The following is a 14,808-nucleotide window of genomic DNA, read 5'->3' as shown; positions in this document are numbered from 1 at the left end:
GCAAGCGCTGCCATTTATAGGCTCGTAAAGTGGGCCAAACGAGAGACGGCGACGCACAAAGATATCGGAGGACACGAGGGGGGGAAACGTAAAATGAAGCGACGGAGAGCACAGAGAAAAAGTTCTGTAAAATGAGACGGTTTTGGCCATGTGGACGCCATGTGGACACTTGGCAGGAAGTGTGGAATCCCACAATAAAGAAAACACATGCGGAATCACATCATAAAATGTATAATCAGAGGGTGTCTAAAAGTGAGTGTGCTTGGAAAACATACTGTACTACGAGCAACTATCAGACTCAAAGGGAAGCAAAACAACTGCAACCCCCCCCCCCCCCCCCTTCACATGGCCATATGTTGAGTTAACATTAAAGGCATCGCTTCCATAATTGACGTCATCATCACTACTTTTCTTGTTTACGCAGAACAACGCCAAATAGCGTTCCAGTGTTCCGTAACAAAAGGTGGGGCAAGTGCAATTAGACTGAGCTGGTCGGTTGAACGCTAGCCATCACAAATATATTTCTCTATTCACGTTAAAAGTGAAATAGGACAGTTTCCCCCTCAACAAGGAGTGTTTAAAGGGATTTATCCATCCATATTTTTTTTTTATCTGAATTTGGCTTCTGGGTATGTAAAAAGAAAAAAATACGTCTGAAAGCCGCCGGCTCAGATTGTGCTACTTGTCTGACAAGAAATACACAACAATAGCCTAAGAGAGCATACATCTCGGGATAAAAGCTCTTTAAAACGCTCCCGATTGATGACAGATTGCAGATAAGTGACTTTCATTCACCTTTCTCTCAACCAGCTCAAAGTGCAGTATTTTCCGCACTATAAGGCGCATCGGATAAGGCGCACCCCCAATTAATGACATATTTTAAAACTTTTTCCATATATAAGGCACACCGGATTATAAATCGCACCCTCAATTAATGACATATTTTAAAACTTTTTCCATATATAAGGCGCACCGGATTATAAGGCGCACGCTCAATTAAAACCTTTTCAATCACAATATAGTAATACTCAAAGTAATAACAATAATAACTCAAATAATAACTCTAAACTCTCAATCGCATCATAACTCAATGTCACAATCCCAAAATTGATCCATATATAAGGCGCACCTGATTATAAGGCGCACCATCATTTTTTTTTTTTTAAAACTAAGGCTTTTAGCTGCGCATTATAGTGCGGAAAATACGGTACACTTGAACTTCGCAGAAGCCTAAAAAAGAGCTAAATGATCGTTTTTGGTTATGTACATACAGGAAATTTTTCCTGTATGTACATAACCAAAAACGATCATTCTTGAAATGTTCAGTATTACAGGAAAGCGCCATCACTCTCTTTTTCAATCACAATATCATAATACTCAAAGTAACAACAATAATAGCTCAAATAATAACTCTAAACTCTTGATAGCATAATAACTCAACGTCAATATGACCAACCTTGTTCAACTGTAAACACAAAAGAAACAGGAAAGCTTACTTTATCACTTTATTCCCTATCTACAAATCCAAATATCAATATTTATCCATATATAAGGCGCACCTGATTATAAGGCGCACCATCGTTTTTAAAAAAAAATTAAGGCTTTTAGCTGCGCCTTATAGTGCGGAAAATACGGTACACTAACTTTGCAGAAGCCTAAAAGAGCTAAATGCTCAAAATTTCCTATATGTACATAACCAAAATTATTACAGGAAAGCGCCATCACTCTCTTTTTCAATCACAATATAGTAATACTCAAAGTAACAACAATAATAGCTCAAATAATAACTCTAAACTCTCAATAGCATAATAACTCAACGTCAATATGACTAACCTTGTTCAAATGTAAACACAAAAGAAACAGGAAAGCTTACTTTATCACTTTATTCCCCATCTACAAATCCAAATATCAATATTTATCCATATATAAGGCGCACCTGATTATAAGGCGCACCATCGGTTTAAAAAAAAAAAAAAAGGCTTTTAGCTGCGCCTTATCGTGCGGAAAATACGATACACTAACTTTGTAGAAGCCTAAAAAAAGAGCTAAATGCTCAAAATTTCCTGTGTGTACATAACCAAAAATGATCATTCTTGAAATGTTCAGTATTACAGGAAAGCGCCATCACTCTCTTGGGTTGTTGTTGGTAAATCAGGCTTAAAATGTGCCTCTTTTGTTGCAAACTTTGCTGGAGGCATTACACAAAAGGGGCAGACATAAAAGGGGGAGGCGGACCGACGAAAGGATATAAAGTGACATAAAAGATATCGCAGAAGGACGGTTGTTACCGAAGGCCGTTCGGGGAAAAGACGGGAGGGGGGGGGGCAGATCACAGCAAGAAATCTGATCTTTCCCATGAGCTCGCATTTATCTGCTTCTTCTACAGCAAGAAGCTCAACAAACAGCAAGCAAATGAAAACGTCTATTCGAAACGATCTTTTTATTTGGACCTCAGGATCTGCCCCGGTCTGCTTCTGAGGAATCCACTTACACCGTTTCCTCCTCTTCTGGTCTGCTCGGTAAATTATCCAGGAAGCTTTTTAAGTCCCGCCATAATAACTTTCACAGACTTGCTTTCATTCACAATATTTAAACGAGAGCACTCAGTAGCGAGCGGACCTCTTGCCAAGACCAGATTGTGGTCAAGACTGTTTACATGATCCTATTTTTAAGCGAAAATACATTTAAAACGGTGTCGTTTTTGACGTTCCTTTTGAGGGCTTCAAAACTGGTCTAAATGTGAGTGTTTTTCAAAAGCAAAACCATTCGTGTTTACGCTGGACGCTAAAGGTCTGTTTGTGTGGGCCCATGTTCAAATTTTTTTTTCAGTCGGATAAACATTGCTGTTCAGCTAATTTAATTTGTTTATTTATTGAAATTTGGAACTTACATTTTTACATCTTTAGTATTCAAATTAGTCACTACCTTGCATCATTTTACAATTAATCTGCTCTTAATTTGAAAAGATGTTGCTCCTATCACGCTGGGGAGCTGAAATTTCACCAGGATGGTGTCGCGTGTCAAAGTTAACACATGGCGTGACCGCTTAATTCACACGACTAGGAATGTGCCATTCGTAAGCTAAAAAACTTTGAGAATGATGGCGAAGAAAGTGACCTAAAAATGGTCAAAATACTGCACAAGATTTACATCAAATTTAGGGTTAGGCTTCTTTTTTTGCCACTTTCTGTCCATTGAATGTGTCACCAGTTTTCTGAATTAGGTCATGCGACGTTCATGATTGATCGCTACCTGAGCTCTGACAAACTGTGATGTCATTTTCATTGGACAGGAAGTGACAAAACGTCCGTTTCCTGAGACAGAGAAAAATGAATGTTTTTTTTGCTGCTTAAGTCATATTTCACAAACATAAACATACTCCGAAAAGCAATTCAAGACTTCCGGAAGGCAGAAATTGAATACTGTACTTTCCAATGGGAAAGTAAAAGCTTTGTGACGACCCACAAAAAAAGCTGCAAGTGAACGTAGCAGCGGTAAAAGCTTGGCAGGGCATCCCGAGCAGGGAAACACACAATTTGCTGGTTCCATTTATAATTATATCAAAGTTATACCCATAACTTAAAAAATTGCCATCCAAGGGTAAAATGTGTCATCTTCATGCATCTCAGTGCCTCCTAAAGTTAAACTATGCATTATCCGCTTACGACATGCAACGGGAATCACAAGTCTGTGCCCAGCCTGGAACAAATGTAGTTCAATCATTTTTTTTTTTTTTTTACAGTGTTGTTTTTGAAGCCTTTTTCCTCCAACTCTGCTCCACTGCGCTCGCCAAAGGAACACGGTCGGCTGCCAACAGCCAGCCACTTTGCTCATTAGCCAGATAATGTGTTTTTTATTTTTACAGCATGGCTACTTTATCCTGCAGTCTCACTACCACCACCTCTCACACACACACACTCACACACACACACACACACACACACACAAAGCACCGGCAGTGATTAACAACTGCAATTTATCGAGTAAAGCCATCAAGCTGCCCGTAGCAAACACAGCACAATGAGGTGGAATTAGCATGTGGCGGGGCCACAGTGATGTCATTGTGTAAACTATATTGACAATAGTATTGGGACACCTGGTCGTTACGTCAACATAGTGACAACTAGGGCTGCGATTTTGGCTGTTAGCTATTGAGCTAGCAAAAAAAAACAATAAAAATGGGAGGATTTTTTGTGGTGAGGGGCTGAAATACAGAAGATAAATGATTAATCGATGATAAAAAACATAGTTATCATTTAATTTGATAATAATTATTGCAGAGCTAATGAATCGACGTTTTCCACTCTTCTGGAGTGCACATCTGTCAGGGTTATCTTTTCATTTTATCAATATTGAGAACACGAGGAAGATAAAAAGTCAACAATTTTGGACTGGACAGGCAGTCTTGACAACCAATCAGCTCCACTTCATTCCAGACGTGTCTTGCAGCTCCAAATGCCCCCCCAAAAAGACCATGAAAAGGGAATTTTGTACCTCACATCTTTGAGCTGTGTTTTGGCTAAAACAGCTCCGTGTTTTGTGTCACGTGATAAACCGAGGTGTGTTTGGTTGGGCGGCTGAATACACACATCAGTCCAAGCTGTTCTGTAAGCAAGCAGCCTGCTGCTGCTGACATTTGCCATTGATCATGCGCTGCCTTTATAGACTTTCTGCAGTTAAACCCCCACTGGACCATTACAGTGGGAGCCCTGTAGCACTCCTGTAGGGGGGTCATGACTTTGATCAGTCCTTACCCCCCCTCACCTCCCACACACACACACACACACACTTTTGTGAGAAGGAAACAAGGAGCTTGGGTGTCTTTTGAAAACAATGTTTTTCACCAAGCCTTTAACTAGATAAAAGAAACAAGATGCAAAATTATACATGAACTGTAAACAACACAAACAAGCTTCAATCCTCTATTTGTCATGATAGATAGATAGATAGATAGATAGATAGATAGATAGATAGATAGATAGATAGATAGATAGATAGATAGATAGATAGATAGATAGCTGGCTAGCTAGCTAGCTAGCTAGATCGATCGCTGGCTAGCTGGCTAGCTAGATAGATAGATAGATAGATAGATAGCTAGCTAGTTAGCTAGATCGATCGATCTATCTATCGATCGCTGGCTGGCTAGCTAGCTAATTAGATAGCTAATAGATAGATAGATAGATAGATAGATAGATAGATAGATAGATAGATAGATAGATAGATAGATAGATAGATAGATAGATAGATAGATAGATAGATAGATCGCTGGCTAGCTAGCTAGCTAGCTAGATCGATCGCTGGCTAGCTGGCTAGCTAGCTAGCTAGATAGATAGATAGATAGATAGATAGATAGATAGATAGATAGATAGATAGATAGATAGATAGATAGATAGATAGATAGATAGATAGATAGATAGATAGATAGATAGATAGATAGATAGATAGATAGATAGATAGATAGATAGATAGATAGATAGATAGATAGATAGCTAGTTAGCTAGATCGATCGATCTATCTATCGATCGCTGGCTGGCTAGCTAGCTAACTAGATAGCTAATAGATAGATAGATAGATAGATAGCTGATAGATAGATAGATAGATAGATAGATAGATAGATAGATAGATAGATAGATAGATAGATAGATAGATAGATAGATAGATAGATAGATAGATAGATAGATAGATAGATAGATAGATAGATAGATAGATAGATAGATAGATAGAAGGATCCTTGTGACCTTGGTTTTGTTTCTATTTAGTTAACCTCACAATAGCAATCAAACAGTAGTTCAACACAGGCCAGCACAAGCTAGCCGCTTGGTGCTAATCCCATGTGAAATATATAGGACATGGCGCATTAGCATGGTGTGTTACATGAGAGAGGCGAAAGGCTAATGTTAATCGGAATTAGTTTGTAATTCCCAGACAAAAGAGGGCGGATTAAAGTTTATATGTTCGCATGACTAGACTGCTTTTGCAATGACCGCCCCGCCCCCAGCCACAATCCAGAAGACAACATGTGGGTGACGTGTGAGTCACGGCGGTGAGTGCTCGTGTCCACCGGTGGATTACCTTGGAATTACTTTAATCATTAAATTACTTGCTGAACAAAGTGCAGCTGACAAATCCATTGACTGCTTATTTTGATAGAAACATCATAAATTCTACTTTTGCCTTGATGATGTACAAAAATATAATCAAATATAATAAATGTTGCTCTGAAATCAGTTTTTATCGCCAATTCAGGGTGCTAAGAAACAACATAGTTATGCTGACAGTGAAATATGGCACCCGTGCCAGTGTTTACAGGTAACATGGACTCAGTTTAAGCTGCATCTATCATAAAATAGCCGCTAGCTAGCTGCGCTCAAATGCTCTATATAGGCTGGCGCGATAGACGTTAAAGATTCTGCACATTTTGATCTCAAAGCCAGGCAGTTGCTGTTCCTACTGATCACTTTTTTAACAAAGCATGATGACTCAATAGTGAGCTTTCAGCCAGCAAATGTATCAATGACTAAAATATAGGCAATGATATTTGAATAATATTTAATGTTTTATTTTTGTTTGTTTTGATTTAACCCATGTAGGATTATGTTACAAATTATGGACATTCCTTATGATATCGTAAAAGAATCCATGGGAAAAAACGACAGGTAGCTGAAATTTCCAGCAGATGATTAAAACATGTGAAATTTGAAAATGCAACGATTCTGAATTTTCTATGTGATTGCAGCTGGACGTGCGAGACTTTGTGTACAAAAATAATCATTGTCCAAATTTTGGACCATTTATAACCATTTTAATTACAATTTTTGAGAAACATTTTAATAGGATTTATTAAATTCATTTTCCTGCAATTTTTGCAACATTCTGTTGAGCGGGGGTCAGCAAACAAAAAATTCTTTGCTGACTAGTGTTTCACCACAAGACAGTAGGTGGCGGTAGAGACCAGTTAATGGCTGTGTCTTAAAGTGTCATCATCACGTCACAGACTACAGACAGATGCCACTGAACGATTTGACTGGTTGAAGGAAAAAAAATATGAATAAATAACAAATTATTACGTCTTTTAAAGCATTTACAAATTTAGTAAAAAAAATGCAACGTGTAATAGTTTGCTAAGTGTGTGAACAGTAGTCTAATAAATAAAACATTGCTGTTTATTTTTCCGAATGCAAAATCTCTCCTCCTCAACTCTCGAACCAAAAGGAAACTAAATGGCATGGAAAAGGTTGGGGTGTATTTACTCTTGCACGGGTGGTACGAAGGCTTTATGTCTTTATCAGACACCTCTCGTACGTCATGTTTATCTGCTCGGGCGGGGCCGGTGCTGTGCGCGCAGAATAAGCAGGGGAAGCTTAGGAATGCATCAGTGAAGGCAAATAACACTTTTGGGGGGGTGTAACGTGATTAAAATCTCCCAAAATTTGAATTCCCATGAAACGGACCCTTGAAGTAATGTTTTATGTTGACAAAGTTGTTACAAATGAATTGACTTTGATTTGGAACACTGAGAAATTTGCTTGAGCGCTTCCATTGCAGTTTAAGCTTCAGAGACACCGAGGACATGACCCAAGAACAGTGTTCACAAGCTGCCGACATGCTGTAAATTTTCATCGTAAAACGGGCCCGATGCCCCTTTAATGTCTACAAGCGAGCGCCAGATAATTAAGATGAATGAGACCCAATCGGTTATTCATTTTCATAAGACGCCATCCCCGCTTCTGATCCGCGCAGTAAATAAAGTGAGTCTTTATACGCGCGCATTTGCACGCCGCACCATCCCCCCGCGCCTTTAGAGAGCTGCCTGTGTTTTACGACCCTGTGCATCTTACCAAGGATACACAGAAAAACACAACGAAAGGCCTGCGGTGGGCAGTCCGCAGAAGAAACTCAGCAGTTGATATGAGGTGGGAAGGAAGGGGGTTGGGGCCAGTTACCAGAAGGGATTTTCCAAGTGCATTTTATTACAGGGGCTGTCTATCACAACCCGTATACAGGCAGATGCTAAAATGGGAAGGAATAGTTCATTTCATCACGAGTTATTATCTGGAAGTCTTGAAGTGGCACGTCGCTAGTCTCCCGTGATGATTATTTCCTTTTACTACTCGGCTATCGTTCTCCCTTATCGCTAATAAAATACAAGCGAGGTTTACTGAGGTGGATTTTTTCCCCCAGACCCTTCTAGCACTAGAAAGCAAAAATGAGCCAGGAGCAGCTAGGACCATGACACTTGAATATTTGCAAATGGAGCACTAATGTTAGGTTGTTTTGAAGAGTCTACACAACCCTTTTGTGATATTAACTCATTCAGTGCCATGGATGAGAATTCTCGTCTTTTAAAATAGTAATAACAATAATAAATCATAAAATTCTGGTCAAATACGTTTTTTATGGAGAATAGCTGACACCCTTGACTCGTGCTTACCTAATATTAGCACTGTAGTACTAACTATGACCGTTGGGTGGCAGTGTTTCCACTTACAACACAGCTGTTACCCACATGCAAGTGTAACTGAAGAATGGAAGTCAATCTTTTAATTCCAGCACTCGTATTTACATATACATAGCACACAATATTACGCAATACATTATTCACCAATTATTGGTGTTTATTTGGTATTGTTTAGTGATTTACAAAAGAGCTAAACAATAATTAAAAAACATCAAACAAGAGGTATAGTCACCAAGCTTTTTGAACTAAATCAGTAACTGGTTAGGTCATTGTTTTTAAAGTAAAAGCAGATATTTGCAAATGGCTTATTTGGATAAAACATATACCTAAGATAATCAGGCTATTTTCACAAAGTGTGACAAAAATCAATGAACATTTTTTCATGACACTTTTTTTTTTTTCCAAATGGAACTCCTGCCTTCATTAAAGTGGAGGAAAGTATGAGTTCAAAATAAAGTACCAGGCATGGTCAGCACAAACCAGGCACTCACACATAGGGGCGTGTGCACTTTTTATATCCACCGTATAAATAACAAAACTTCAGACATTCTGAGGCCAGGCTTCCATGTGTGATGAAGTTGAACAGAGGCAGTTTTGTTTTTGCATCATTGCTGTGAGCAGGTATGCAGCTAGCTAGCCCATGAGCTAGCAGCAGCTGGCACGGACCCAAATTCCGCCTTTCCAATTTACAACTCTTCATCTTTACCACACCCACCATCACCTGGTTGAAAAGAATTAAATTATGGGTCAAAAGAAGGCAGATCCCAAATTTGGGTAAAATTGACCCAATTCATGGGTTGTTTTGTCGAAGACACACCCATAAATGGGTCATTTTGGAGAGGACAAATATTAGGTTGTTTCCTATGAAACAACCTGGAATATTGGGTCAAATTAACCCAAATATTGAATCATTCCTTTTGTTACTCTAAATTTTTTGTAACAGTTTTTAGAGTAAAGAAATTAGAAGACTAAAACATTGACCATTTCCTGTCATTTTCGGGAAAATTGCTGTACTGATAATATAATCTGTCTTTAAAATCATCACTTTTTTTTCAGGAAATGTTATGCATCTGAAGTTCCTGTGGTATCGATACTTGGTATCGGTGACAACTCAATAATCGAACATTCGTAATGGGATCAATCTGAAAAAAACGTGGTATCAAACATCCCTAATTTGAAACCGTTTGAAATGGACAGTGTATCCAAACTCTGAACTCGCACCGTATGCACACACACACTTGCACACACACAAAATAAATCTCCGAGGGAAGAAGTGCAAGGTGGGATCCAGCCAGCTTACACTCTGGCACTGCCGCTGCACACTGTCACCTACACTCAACGCTGGCTTGTTACAGGATTTGCGAGGAAAATCTCTCGCACCCCCAAGACAGATACACACGCCACACCAGCTCTGTATTTTCTCTCCCTCTCTCTTTTTTTAGGCCTATCTTCAGTATTTGGCAGCAAGGGCTCAGGTTGGCTTGAAAGAATAACTACACGATGTCTATTCATTATCTATAACGGTCATGCTCACTCGGGTTATCGTGACATGGAATTCAAAACAACGTATCGCTGACACAGCAAAGCTTATTCGGGTCACCTAAAAGACAGGCAAAGTCACAGGTGGCTTACATAAAGAACGCCAAACAAAAAAAATCTAATAGGTCAGCGGGGGTCAAGATTTGACCCTTTCTGCTCACTCTTAATTGACCGCAAAAGGTTAGAAAGTCAGTGCGGTTTCTTAGCATGAAGCAATATCGCTAAAAGGTCCATGTCGCATCGTGTTTTAGCGTAATAGCGGTGGACAGGGCTGCTAACAGTACTAATCCTCCTAACGCTTAATCACTTTCATTCAACCTTTCCACAAATCTGATCTCATCTTCTTTTCCGACACACGCTGAAATGCTACTGCTGGCTTTGTGTTTGTTGAACGCAACGTTAGCCAAATGCAAAGTTGGGAATTTAACCCGCAATACATTGGAATTAACCCCAGGAAATGTTGGGTTGAAAAATTGCAACTTTGACAATTTTAATTATTATGCCTTGGCTAAAACACTGCGAGAATAATGTAAATAAAATGACCCCAAAATTGTCAAATTACAACAAAAATGTACAAGAAAAATGTGTTTTTTACTATGCTATATTTGCTTAAATGCTACTGGATTAAATACATTATTTTATGCCAGACAAATTCAAATTCTTTACGGTGGCAGCCCCTGATGCAATGCTTTACTATTATTTTTTGCAAAGCCAGCCCCGGAAAAAAAAAAAAAAAAAATCCTGCACCCCCCACACGCTAAATAAGATTATTATCGATAAAAGTTCGATTAAGTATACCTAAAACGGTATCCTTTTAAACATTAAATAAAACAAACAAGCATATAAATAAACTTTCAAAAACCGTTAATGCTGATCAACTTTGTGAATTTGGTGCGCCGTGAGGAAAAGAAAAAACAATTGCTTCGAGCGTAATGAACGTTACACTGGCTCTGCGTTCACTGACTGCTCACAATGTGGGAAATCTTAAACACACTAAACTCACAACAAATATATAACTATGTAGGGAAAATATGAAGAATTTCAAAGCTGAGATTTATTCTGTTTTGCTATAGTTTTTACATTCTCACCAAAATGTTGGTGCACCCTTTACGCGGTAGCATAGAAAATGTACGCAATTTAAATGAAGTCAATCATAAAACTGAATGACAAAAGTTAAAAACAAGCTAATCACAAATGAAAATGCGAACGAGCTAAACGCATACAAAGCAGCACTATGTAACAAACAATATAATTTTGGCCATATTGTCATACATCAACATTCTTACAAAAAAAGATAGTCGTGAGCCAAATTTCACGGAGACAAAACAACGTGTCAATAACAACTATCCTTCTCACTACAAAATGTAATATCAACAGCGGCCAGAGGTGGCGCCAAAAAACAAAGATCAAGCCAAACAAAGCACAAATGAATGAACTTTTCAACTAAATCAGTTCCAAAACATTATTTCGGGTGCGGCCCGGTACCAGTTGATCCACGGACCGGTGGTTGGGGACCACTGCTGTTTCGTCCTTGCGTTTACCTTGTAAAGCATTCCCACAAAATGACGCACCGACTAGAGAATCTTTTCCTTTAATGTTTCTCTTGTTTTCTGTCATTACCACAAAAGACGTGCTTCATCCTTGACAACATCCCTCACGCCCTCATTATTTTGCGCTTCGGCATCTTCGGCATGCGCACGTGTAAAAAGAGAGGTGACGGCTCGGCTTCAAGGTGTTTAAGTAAACAACAACGTGTGTCTTCTTCTCGCTCTGTTTGTGTTGATGTGCGCGTGTGTGTTGGCGTTACGCAACGAGCGAGATCTTCCCATCTGGGCCTCTCATGACCAGCCAAGCGAGAGACGACAGCCTTTCCTCTCGCGCCCAAAGTGTCCCGCTTGGCTTCCGACTACGCAACATCAGGGCTTGAAATGATGCAACATTTATCATCATCACCTTCACTGTCAGCATGGTGCCCATTGGACCTCATCGGCTTTTAGATATGCATGGGAGAAAGCAGGGTCCATCTCTGCAGGGTGTCTAACCAACTTCTTAGTCACCAATCTAGATTATCCCGCTAAATACGTCAGACTGAAACGCATATCCTCACCCCTCCCTCCCGATCCTCCATCTTCCTCCCCACAGGGTTCATTATAGTGGAAAAGATGCTAAAACAAAGAGAGCAGACAGCGCTGTGATAATCCTCAACGCAGCAGCTGTAACAAAGCTCCGTTTGCTGTTTTTCTTCTTTTTTTTTTTGCTAACTGTGCACAATCTAAATGGCTGTGACAATGTTTTCCTGCGAAAATCACTTAAACGCCTCTTTCACGTTAACTGCAAATGTTCCATACAGGATGTGTGCTCTTGTACTACTCTGCCCATCACATCCTGCCTGGGGGAGCAAAACAACGCGATTAAAAAAAAAAAAAATCACATTTGATTCCAACACAGGCCAAAACGTCAGCTCTACAATTCAAATAAATAACTAAATAAGAAACACACAGATAGGACACGTGCAAAGGAAATCTAGGTAATCTCATTTCAGGCTGTAATGCATCCCAGAATAAAACGCGATAAATATGCACCCGCTCCGGAATAATATGCACCTCTAATTATCAATAAACCCAAAGCTAGACACAGCATCGGGAACAACAGGTGCATAATCTAACAAAATGTAGCACTTTAAAGTCCAAATGAAGATAATGAACACCCACACGACAAGCCAAGAAAAACGTGCAATCAAATGTCCATGTTTTTTTAACATAACAGTGATCTTTGATTCTTTGTTGCTTTGTACTAAACTGCTTACTTTTATCAACTGTGAAATGAGTTTTCTTTTCAAATTAAGAGCAAGTCAACAGGAACGCCAAGCAACTTATCGCTAAATTGGAAACTAAAACAGAAAACAGAACATCTAGAGATACTGTTTCAACCGTGGTTCCAAAGTGTTATATATATATATAAAAATATAATAAAAATACATATTTGGGATAGAAAAAAAAATGAAGCCGACAAAGGTTTAGCTTGAAGAATCAACACCAGCGACTTACTTTTATCAACTGTGATATGAGAGTTTTCTTTTCAAATTAAGAGCAAGTCAATTGGAACACCAAGCAACTTATCGCTAACTTGTATGTTGACTCATTTGAATGATGTCGTATGTCCGTTTTAAACTGATGCGCATCGTCATAAGTAATACGAATTTCAAGCAAATAAAACAGATGATGTTGCACAATGGATCTCTGGAGTTTCTGAATAAACTACATCTAGAGATACTGTTTCAACCGTGGTTCCAAACTTGTTATATATATAAAAATATAGTAAAAATACGTATTTGGGAAAGAAAAAAAAATGAAGCCGACAAAGGTTTAGCGATGCGAGAGCGGGTTTGACCCGAAAGCCGGAGAATAGCTTCATTGAACCGCGATTGAATTTCCAGACTCTGATCTCATGTGAGAAAAGGCCGCCCGAGCACAGACCGACTGCATTGTTCTCCCACCCGAGTGACATTCCAGGAATAAGCAGCGGGAGATGTTTCTCCCACGCGAAGCCAACATCCGAAGAAGAGGCTCCCCGGTACGTCCGCAACGCATACGCTTCACACTCACAAGACTCGTGTTTAACACGTAGGTCACTCACCCAGGTGGTCTCCATGGAAACTGTTATCGTGCGATGTTCTTCCGTGGTGTACGGCAGGCGGCCAGATTTGACCGGTCTTGCGAACGCTGACGATGGTGGCCTCCGACATGACCACGTGGCCCCCCTGCTGCCGGTGGTGGCGCTTCTGCGACTGCGGCGTCGGGGGGCTGCTGCTGTCGAAGGAGTGCTGGGAATTCTGGGAGTTCTGCGACGGCGAGCGGCTCTTCTCCCGGAAGGGCCGGCGGAAGGCGGCGGTGGGGCTTGGAGAGACGTGGCTGGACTGGCCAGAGGAGAAGTCTTCCTCGCTGGACGTCAGGTTCTCGTTGGAGCTGCAGTCCGGCGTGTAGCCGCCGCCCCCGCCGACATCCTCGAAGCTCCCCGGGGAGTACGAGCGGCGGGGCCACGTCAGGAGGTGGTCATCGCCTCCGCCGCGCTCTCGCATTTGGACGCCGCCCCGCCCGTCGCCGCCGCCGCCGCCGCCACCTTCGCCCATCATCACGCCGCCGACGTAGACGCTGGAGTAAGCCTGGAAATCGGACGGCTGCCAAGGCGGGGGTGGAGGTTTCCCGCCGTTGGCTCGTTGGTGTCTCTGATTGGATTCTCCGTCTTCGTATTCGGCGTCGTAGCCGCAGGTGCTCTCGGTGGAGCGACCCCTGTACACGGGTCTGGCGCGGAGCTCCCCCGCCGCGGTTGCCAGGTTCCCGGGCAGCGAGTGCAGGGATCTCTTGCGCTCCATCTGCATGGCCTGGGTCCCCAGGGTGCCGATCTTGTCCGAGACTTCGCGGTCGTTGACCCGTACCAGCCCCCTGTCGTGGTGGAACTCCATGTTGGTGTAGAAAGGAGGCGGGGGCAATGGCGGCTGCTTCTCTTGACCTTTATCGCCCACAGAGTGAGAGTTGGCCCGCTTGATCCTCTCAAAGTTGGACCTAAAAGCGGAGGGCCGATAAGTTGTTTTGTCACTGCCGATGCAGATTATTAGTAGTCAAATTATGCCGATAATCGGTATTTGGAGCTGATATTAATTTTAAATAAAAGGAGAAATATTGGCATTAATACCGTATTTTACGCACTATAAGGCGCACCTTCAATGAATGGCCTATTTTAAACTGTTTCCATATATAAGTTATGGAGACGCATAGAATACAAACTAGTGGCTGGGGTTACGTTAAGCATCC

At 40.9% G+C, this 14,808-nt stretch overlaps 1 protein-coding gene across 1 annotated transcript in view; it reads right to left on the bottom strand.

Annotated features, from left to right (window-relative positions):
* bcr (BCR activator of RhoGEF and GTPase) overlaps positions 1-14,808 on the bottom strand; it is an 85,798-nt gene that overhangs the window by 69,069 nt on the left and 1,921 nt on the right. Inside the window, exon 3 of the mRNA XM_088434903.1 lies at positions 13,634-14,559. Coding sequence (XP_088291029.1) covers positions 13,634-14,559 — 926 coding nt within the window. The remainder of the gene's footprint in view (positions 1-13,633; positions 14,560-14,808) is intronic.

The sequence above is a fragment of the Hippichthys cyanospilos genome, chromosome 15 (genome assembly GCF_059441005.1).
Source record: "Hippichthys cyanospilos isolate Australia breed blue-spotted pipefish chromosome 15, RoL_Hcya_1.0, whole genome shotgun sequence".
Taxonomy (NCBI): Eukaryota; Metazoa; Chordata; class Actinopteri; order Syngnathiformes; family Syngnathidae; genus Hippichthys; species Hippichthys cyanospilos.
This window is presented reverse-complemented; position numbering and strand designations above follow the sequence as displayed.